Here is a 9,518-nt window from a genome sequence, read left to right on the forward strand (position 1 = left end):
GGCTTGCTATTTTACCTTGGATGGGGTGGAGAGGAGGCGGCGTTCGGGGGGCTCCAGATGAAGGCGTCAGTTGGCTTGAAACGCTGGTTGAATGTCACTGCGCTTATATCAGAAAGGCACGATGCAATAGCTCGCTTTTATCATTGATAATCGTAGAGGTATCAGGTTCAACAGCTAACTCTCAGAGTTTCACTGTTTTGTTGCACCTTGCCGTTGCTACTGACCAACCAGGTGATGCATGCAGCTTTCCAGAATTTTAGGTAGCATTCGAAATTATAAACAGGCTACGATTAGTGAACTTCAGTTTTCCTGATTTCATCCTGGGTTGCGATTATTATGTTGATGCGGTTAAGAGTCGTGAGAGTACGAGTAGGAAGTTTTGGGGTTGAGAGTTGAGTTGAGGGGGATGGGAGGTGGTGGTGGGGAGGTGGATTGGGGGGTGTGGAAGATGAAGCATCTTGACGCCGATGATGGATGTGATGAGGAACTTTGGATACTAGACGCCACTGTGGAAATATATTGGTGGAAACGAATAGAAGTTTGAATTTAAAGTATTCTGGATCGCTTCTCCTTGACAGTTCCCTGCGGTTTATCTGTTGTGTGTGGAAGGAGACGAAGTGGGATAACATTTCTGTGAACAACAAACACAAGGGAATCCAAAGAGAAAATAGCTTCAAATAATGAGAACAAATGCCCTTCGGAACATCTCGCCGTGTAGTTCCATACCAAAAACACCAAAGAAGTCTGCACGCCACTCGACAAGGTCACCTATCCCCCTTTCTCTCCTCCCCCCCTTAAATCCCCATCCCCATCCCCCTCCCCCTCCCCCCCCCACCCCCTATAAAACCATCCCCAACCCCCCCCGGACCGCTTAAAACTATATAAGGCCATCTAAGCGCCTTCCACTTATAATCCAACAGCCGCTGGCCTTCTGGTCAAGCGGTAAGGTATGAGAGGCAACACACGCCCTCGGGTGTTCCTTAATTGCCCAGACCTCGGGTTCGAGCCCCGTTGAGCTGGGAGCCTTTCTGATGATAGAATGACTCGCCCTATATCATCAGCTGTTCCACAGACATCGTGGCTTAGTACAGTATGGTCATTTGATGTCTCTTGTTCGCTGAATTGAAGACTAATCATTAGTACTGTACCTTTCATTTTTGTGTTTTTTTTTGTATTCTTTTTTAGGCTTTTGAGGTAGAAGGCGGCGTGGTAGGCGAGTGAACTTTGTTACTTCGTACATTTGCTGCTGATAGTAAATAATATTACATCCCTTGTGTCCCACTAGGATAACTCCTTCATCACCCACCGCTCTGAACTGTCAAAACATCTTAACAACTTCACAGCTTCAAGCATACACTCGATGCCCACACCCCCATCACTCCACCATCCTACACACCCTACACGCCCCCTTCAAACCACCATTTACCTCCTCCTCACAACCCCCTTCTTCACAATCCCAATCCTCCCCTTCTTCGGCCTCTCAGGTCCTTGCTCATGCACCTCCGGATCGCCACCACAATCATCACAGCCATCAGGGAGCCGGATCGATTGCCAGACATGCTTGTTCTTGCAAGGCGTCTGGATCAGCGCTGCTGACTGGCAGAACCGGCCGAGGGCGGAGGAGGTGTGTGTGCAAGCGTGGATGTGGAGGTAGTAGTCACACATGGTGAGGTGAGTGTTCAGACTGAATGGGCGGTTTGATAGTGTGATAATGGTGCAGAAGATCGGATAGAAGTCTGTCTGCTGCTGTCGTGCTGGCGACGAGGCGGAGTATTACGCTGACGGGCGTGCTATAACGTGTCGGATGACCAGGCACGTGGAATATTTTAGGAGCAAGTAAGATGAGACTTGAGGTGCATCAAAGCTGACCGTGATCCAGAAACAAAACGTGCCTTGACGCTGTGAATAAACTCTATCGCGTGATTGAGATTCTGTGTGAGGTAAAGATCTTGTAAGAGCTCTACACTGCCCACCAGCGCATGCACGCACATTTATACTCCTCCATCGTCCAGGCCGCTGCTTGTCGATTCCACATCAAAAGCCTCTTTTCATCAACGTGCAGACAAGAGAGACTGTCCCGACTCAACGGGCATCATGTGAGGGAGCACTCTGCTTGCCTCGCCGCAAGCCGTCAAAGCTAGGCTACCAAACATCTTCATGGAAGCTGGCGGCCTCGGCCCGAGATTATGAGTAACAGCCTCACTCGCAAACAGTTGCGGCGGAATTGCAAACAGACGTCCGTAAATGGCAACAGGGCAAATGGGGTTTGTGTGTTTGGAGTAACAAGATAATGCAAGGCGGATAGAGAATTAGAGAATGGCAAATACTTGGCTTGCTGAGATGGAGCTAGTCTAAGGAGGGCAGAGAGGTCGAACCTCGGGAGCAAACCTTAACTCCAGCTTATCAAGGTTTATATATATAACGTGCCGGACCTGACTACAGGTGTTTGACAGGCGTAACCCGCGATGCGATCTGCAAAGCAGGGCGGAGATCAGGATTCAAGTATCCGGTGCACGTGGGAGATATATAAAAACGTAGCACAGCATGGTGTATGAAACGAGAGGATTTGGAATAAGAGACAATGATGAGGCTGCAGGACAGCGAACTGACGTGATGGTGGACCGGGAAGATGCAGGGACGACGTGATGTCGATGATTAAGTTTAGACACAGGCGGCTGATCAATTTGAAATAGCAGATGAGTGAGGCCATGCAAACATTGATGTTTGAGCGCGCGGTTACTTGTAGTATATGGTGTGTTTAGTATAGGACAGGTATATGGTTGCTTCATAGGGCTATGATGCTCAGGGAGGAGTAAGATTATGTTTGCGACGGTGATGATGAAGGTAGTGTATCGATTGGCGCGCGCGAGGGCATGGAATACTCAAATATATATATATACACACATAAAAAGCCGATCGGTTGGTTCCCCAGACCAGACACCAGAACAACTATTAAGGAGAAAAGGAAAGATCTCACACGGGCAGGGAAAAAAAGACAGAAACCCCCCCAAGTTTCCTTAGCGCCCATAACGTCGCGATCCGCGCGGACCCCAGACAACCAAGACACCGACTGACCCAAACGGACCTAAACGGATCGCAGGACCCCTGCTGGGAAACCTCGGTTGGCTAGATTGGTTTAGTTGGCCATCGGGCACTTCACCGCTTCACCGCTTCACCGCTTCACCGCTTCACCGCTTCACCGCTTCACCGCTTCACCGCTTCACCGCCACTCTCCTCCTTTCACGGTGCAGCTCTCCTCCTTTCACGGTACAGCTCTCCTCCTTTCACCGTGCAGCTCTCCTGCATCTGGGGAGAAAGGAAACGACACCAACCTCCACATATTATCCCTTAGTCCTTATTCCACACGGTCCAAACGTCAATTAGCAGTTCATTAACAAGGACAGTACTAAACAGTACTACTACTAGCCAGTACTCCCTCCAGTACACATACAGCGCAACCTCAACTTGCCGCTATTACGACCCGTGGGTGGCTAAGTGCGTGCGAAACCTGGGAGAGTGCGGAGAAAGGGAGAAAGGGAGAAAGGGAGAAAGGGAGAAAAGGGAGAAAGGGAGAAAGGGAGAAAGGGAGAAAGGGAGAAAGGGAGAAAGGGAGAAAGGGAGAAAGGGAGAAAGGGAGAAAGGGAGAAAGGGAGAAAGGGAGAAAGGGAGAAAGGGAGAAAGGGAGAAAGGGGGAAAGGGAGAAAGGGAGAAAGGGAGAAAGGGAGAAAGGGAGAAAGGGAGAAAGGGAGAAAGGGAGAAAGGGAGAAAGGGAGAAAGGGAGAAAGGGAGAAAGGGAGAAAGGGAGAAAGGGAGAAAGGGAGAAAGGGAGAAAGGGAGCAAGGGCGGCTTCGTTCGCCCTGGGTCTGTGAGGAGGCCGGTTGATGCGTTGGCAAGTGTCGATACATACACACACCACACAGACGACAACACCAAGGAAAGAACGACCTTGCCCTGCCAACTTTATCCCGAAAACACAGCCAACCCCACGCAGTTGCCACGACTGACACGATTGTACACGTCTAAATGCCTGAATAAACGCCCTATGAGGCCCAATTAACGTCAATTCCACGTCAATTGACTCCGCCTGTGGGACTTCCCATTCCTGGATCCTGGATTTGTCCAGCCACCTTCCTGTTCGTCGTTCATGGATCACTACTGCATATCCTCAATTTGTTTCTCCACCTCCGCTGCACCTACCATAAAACCAGCGTAGCGTCACGTCCCAACGCGCGCATCCTGCAATGTCACCTCCTCAATCCACGGCCGACGCTGAGGATAAGAGTCCCCTTTCCTCGTCGCCGCCGATCTCCCTCTCCGACTTCTTTCTCTCAATTCCATACTTCATGGCCTCCACGGAGGTAGATCAGAAGTTCCTGGGGCAATTCGCAAAGAACATCGCCTCAGACAACCCGCTCCTGTCGTCCATGCTGTTCAAGCTACTTGGCCTCTCCGTCGTCCTTGCCAAGCAGCTCGTTCGCGCGCGCAAATTGCGAAAGCTCGATCCAACCCGTGCGACAAAGAGCCTGGACCTGTACTTCCACATCATATGGCTCAGCCGTGAGGGCCTTCTCATCGTGGAGCAATATGTCCTCCACATGGTCTCGTCCTTTGAGGAACTCAAAGTCCTGACCTACAAACTACGCGCCTCCTTCTACCACATCTTTGTCCTCTTCCACAACCAACCGTCAATCAATTCAGCCGGGCCGCGGCAAATCACAACCCCGCCAGGGCTACTCTCCCCACGACAGAAGCAGGACAAGGGCAAGGCACCAGCAATACCAGGCACATCACATACACCAACCATCCCATCACCCCCCGAATCTCGCTCGTCCTCAGTCCAGCCATCACACCCACTAGAAGGCGGACCTGTACAACATCCCGACGCCCAACGAGACGCGCGACAATCCGGCTCCGCAGCAGACTTCCTCCTCCAAAGCAGAGACTACATCCCCACCGCCATGGCCGCCTTCCAAGAAGCCAACGACCTCGCCGAGCGGCTCCTCTGGGGCTCCCACCCCCTCCGCCTCAGCGTCAAAACCGAATTCTCCGCCTTCCTCTACGACTGCGCCAAAGACGCCGACCGCTCCCGCCGCCTCGCCAAAAACACAATCGCAGAAGTCTACAACGCAACCGAAGGCATGGACGACGAGATGTTCGAAGACGCCGCCGAACTCGTCGGCACCCTCGGCAAATTCATGAAGCGCGGCCTCGGCAGCGCAGGCGACAGCAGCTCGGGAAGCAAGAGCACACTCCGAGCTGGCGCTGGTGCCGCAGAACAGCGACAGGAACCCTCAAGACCCCTGAGAAGTACACCGCCCAGGGCCGAGAACCTGCGCAACGAAGCGCTGCGCGATGCCCGTGCGACGCCGCCCCGTGCGACGCCTCCGCGTGCGGTGCCGCCGAGGGGTCTGCTGACTCCGCCCGGGCACCCGAGGAGGGACGCGGAGGTGTCGCCGGCGGTGTCGGGGGTGGGGATGGATAATCCTATTTGATATGAAGATACGTTTTGATTCTGGCGTTTACGGTACGGCAAAGCGACGTTTTTGTTCAATATCGGGGGGCTCTCTTATTACCAGTGGAGCCAGGGAGGGAGTGGGGGAGTGGGCGCATTTATGGCGGGAGCTGATCTGATTTGCTCGTGATCCATATGGCGTTGGGCTTTTGTATTGTTTAATGTATTAACATGAGATAGAGGGGGGTGGTTGCATTTGGTTGGAGATAGCATTCTGTATATATTTCGTCATCGGTTAGCGATGGTGATAATCTACTTTTTTCGAAATGGGATGGGAGGGGGATGCATCAGAGCGGTGGGAGGGAGCAAGCATGGACTGTGACGAGTGAGATAGTCACGGAATACAAATGCAAGCATGGACTGTGACGAGTGAGATAGTCACGGAATACAAATATTGATACTATCAAGCTCCAAGAACCTATTCCCCCTGGCTGCCAATGACAGACAATATTGCCCAAAGCGAATCCAATCTCTCGTCCTCCCAACAACCCCCATCCATCCGTACAACCCCCCCACATCTCACAAACACGACACCGGCCTTTCTTCCAAAATAACCCCCTCACTCGCACTACCCCTGAAGTAAAAAAAAATCTCTCTCGATCTCAGCTCTCTCGCGTATCACGGATCATGTCTCACAACCGTTGATCGGTACTACAATGAGCAGTAGGGTTCATAGGATGCATACTGCGTGTATTGAGTGAGGTGTGAGACATCGTGGGGGCGGGCGGGAGATACCGTGGGTGGGGGGAGGGCTATTTATGTACGTTCGTTCGGTGAAGGTGGATGGGGCGCTTCCAGCAAGGATCCCTCTGCTATGGAAGGGAAGAGCCACACCGAGGATCTTTGGCCTGGAGAGCAAGACAAAGTCGAGAAGTTGTTGGCGTGAAGAAGATGACTGTGGTGCTGCTGATGTTGAAAGTGGCGGTGCGAGAGGCAGCGGTGGTGAGAAGAATCTGTGACGGCGGCATCGATATTAGCGGGAGGGGCAGGCGACGGTGACAGGATTTAGTTACGACGGCACCTATGTTTTCGGGAGAGGCAACAGTGACAGGAATCTATGACAACGGTGACGAGTCGTGGTTCATTGGAAGAGGATACCGTCTAGAAACGCCACTTCTGCCTGGAACTGCATTACGGCGTCCCTCTCTCATCCAATCCTCCTTAGACTTGTGATCCTGAATGAAGCCAGAAGCGATGAAGCCTACATCCCAGGCCGTGAAAGTTCGCATATAGATTGGAAGCTCTTCGCTGCATCGTCCACCTCTCTCCACGTAAGGGTTCACTTGCATGTGAACAATTGAGTTCTCTGTAGAAGGAGGCAAGATCTGGTAAAGTCGACAGATGATGTTTCATTTTATCCAACTGTATTCCTACTCGAGCAGCTATGTAATCCATCACCTAAATACATCCCAGCATCCCCGTCTTCCGAAGCCAACAAGCCTTCCATGATCGACATCTTCAGCTTCCAAGATTTATCGTGTTTAAACACATTGCGAGTAGTAAGGTGGGGAGACGGGAGAGCAATTGAGCCGGACTATTTTAAGTTCTCATCAGCAGATTTTCCATAAATCAACAAAACGAGACAGGAGAGAGGAACTTACAGCACAAGTAGTACACCCCGTATAATCCTGCCCACCACACTGCTGGAACTTCGCAACACTGCAGCTGCCACAACCACCACCCGGCGTCCTAGTCGCTGTCTGGATAACTGGCGGCCCAGTCGTCGTCGCGGATTCACCGCCAGCAGAGCACGCCGAGCCGGCAACATTGCTGATTCCCAGCGTAGACGGCGGGACCGGGGTTGACGTACGAGCTGATGGCTGCGGGGATGTTGATGAGGATTCCAGGATCAGAGGCCTTGTAGGCGCCGGGGAAGTTGGGTTGCGGGGGAGGTTATATCGTTAGTAAATGGGAGGTGAAGATGATAAAGAGGCTGGATGAGACATACAGCAGCTCATGTAAAGCTGGGCACCACCGGTGGATCCAGCAACGTGAAGGGCGATGACTTCGGCGCGAAGCAGGAAGTCTCCACTGCAATATCTGATGGAATCTTCACATTCATCCTTCCGCAGCAGTTGTTCAAGTCTCTGGTGCCCCACCAGTCGTCATCATTAGCATGAGAGTATCTAGCGATGGATACTCATCTATCATACCTTTGCCCACGAATCCGCGTGGACCTTGAACCACCCCGTCGATCTATCTGCTGTTGAGGCATCGGCAACTTTGGACATATACACGTTGACTGGTCCCCAGTGAGCACCTCCGATTGCTTCAGTACGATGATAGATCTCCATTTTGCTAGAAAACCAGACTTTAGTACTAACTCATGTTATCACAGAAATTGAGACCATACCTGGTGCATATCAACCGTCACGGTCTGGCCCGCTATGACAGAGCACTTGCCTGACACGCTACGGCCATTGCAGCGCATATCATTGCTCGTTACATCGGTGACTGTTTGTAGTGTTGTACCCGTCGTTGTGCTCCTTTGCGGAGTCGTTCTGCTTTTTGCTCCCGTTGCTGTGCATCTTAGCGGAATCGTTGCATTTCTTCGCGGAGTCGTTCTGCTTCTTGTTCCCTTGGTTGTGCTTCTTCGCGAAGTCGTTCTACTTCTTGTTCACGTCATTGCGCATCTGCTTTGCGTTGCTGCGCTGCCTTGAAGCTGTTGCCGCAGAGCTTCAATTTTTGACGACATCTTCGAATGCTGAATTAAATGGCTGGCTTTCAACCGTCACTTTTAGTCATAGTGACGCCTAGAAGAATATCACTCTAGTTGTCACAGCAATGTACCGAAAGCAAAATGCTTGAAAGCGCGGATACATGTGTGTCGGGTGGTGTAGGGTTGAGGCAGTCTCTTTATTATCCACACTGATTAGCTGCGCACTGGGTACTCACGAGTCGAGTAGTAGAATTTTTACTCACCCAGCTGAGTTACTCACTCGTGTCCCGAGTAACGTCCTCCACAAGCGAGTGTCGCATACAAGTGAGTGTCGCACGCGACGAACACAACGCGCTCCTTATGTGTACTGCAAGATGCCTCAACAAGTTGATATTCCATCAACTAATCTTGAAGGTAGAATATATATTGCTATCGAAGCTATTAGATTACGCCAATTTAATAGCATTAGGGCAGCTGCAAAGGCCTCAAATGTCTGTCCTAAGCTACTTGAGAGGCGCCTAAAGGGAATACCCCACGACGCGACATTACACCAAAAACTCAAAAACTCAAAAACTCACTTGCTTGGAAGAATCAGTTGTTATTCAACAATATCCTCGACCTAGATTCACGGGGGTTTTCGCCTAGGCTTCATGCTGTTGAAGATATGGCCAATCAATTACTCCATCTCGAGGTGTGGGCAAGGTTGGAGTTAATTGGGCTTCCAACTTTGTTAAACGCCATGTTGAGCTTAAAACAAAGTTTAATCGCAAATACGACTATAAGAGAGCTCTATGTGAAGATACAGAGCTCATAAAAGCATGGTTTACACTTGTACAAAACACTACTGCAAAGTATGGAATTACCAATGCAGACATCTACAACTTTGATGAGACGGGTTTTCAATGGGCATTATTACAACAGCAATGGTTGTTACAAACTCTGAACGGCAGAATCGACCTAAAGCAATTCAACCTGGAAACAGAGAGTGGGCAACAGTAATTCAAGGGATTAACGCGCAAGGATGGTCAATCCACTGTTCATTATTATGAGTGGGAAGAACCATCTCTCAACATGGTATGATGAAGATATACCACAAGATTGGATTCTCGCAGTAAGTGAGAATGGATGGACGACAAATGAACTTGGATTTCAATGGATCCAACATTTTTCATAAGCATACAAAGCATCGTACAGTTGGTGCACATCGCCTGTTAATTCTAGATGGCCATGAGAGTCACTATTCTCTACCGTTTGAGCAATACTGTAAGGAGAATGGTATAATATTGCTTTATATGCCTCCGCACTCATCTCATCTACTTCAACCGCTTGATGTTAGTTGCTTTGGAC

At 50.6% G+C, this 9,518-nt stretch overlaps 3 protein-coding genes across 3 annotated transcripts; 1 reads left to right on the forward strand and 2 right to left on the reverse strand.

The window, feature by feature from the left end:
* Nucleotides 1-11: 11 nt before the first annotated feature.
* On the reverse strand, nt 12-1,665 carry VC83_02758 (uncharacterized protein; the record flags this gene model as incomplete). Its single annotated transcript, XM_024466414.1, has 3 exons — nt 12-97; nt 919-1,049; nt 1,427-1,665. The coding sequence occupies 3 exons, from the start codon at nt 1,663-1,665 to the stop codon at nt 12-14; spliced, it is 456 nt and encodes a 151-aa protein (XP_024326232.1).
* Nucleotides 1,666-3,766: 2,101 nt separating this feature from the next.
* VC83_02759 (uncharacterized protein) lies at nt 3,767-5,905 on the forward strand. Its single transcript, XM_024466415.1, has one exon. It carries the CDS (start codon nt 4,242-4,244, stop codon nt 5,490-5,492), a length of 1,251 nt encoding a protein of 416 aa, XP_024326231.1. The 5' UTR covers nt 3,767-4,241; the 3' UTR covers nt 5,493-5,905.
* A 1,001-nt stretch (nt 5,906-6,906) lies between these two features.
* On the reverse strand, nt 6,907-7,806 carry VC83_02760 (uncharacterized protein; the record flags this gene model as incomplete). Its single annotated transcript, XM_024466416.1, has 5 exons — nt 6,907-6,910; nt 6,967-7,046; nt 7,114-7,325; nt 7,461-7,599; nt 7,666-7,806. 5 exons carry the CDS (start codon nt 7,804-7,806, stop codon nt 6,907-6,909), a joined length of 576 nt encoding a protein of 191 aa, XP_024326414.1.
* Between the last annotated feature and the right edge of the window lie 1,712 nt (nt 7,807-9,518).

Source organism: Pseudogymnoascus destructans (assembly GCF_001641265.1).
Source record: "Pseudogymnoascus destructans isolate 20631-21 unplaced genomic scaffold scaffold_5, whole genome shotgun sequence".
NCBI classification, from domain to species: Eukaryota; Fungi; Ascomycota; class Leotiomycetes; order Thelebolales; family Thelebolaceae; genus Pseudogymnoascus; species Pseudogymnoascus destructans.

What these genes read in the sequence shown, in the direction of transcription:
- VC83_02759 (XM_024466415.1), top strand. Translation starts at nt 4,242, where the DNA reads ATGTCACCTCCTCAATCCACGGCCGACGCTGAGGATAAGAGTCCCCTT.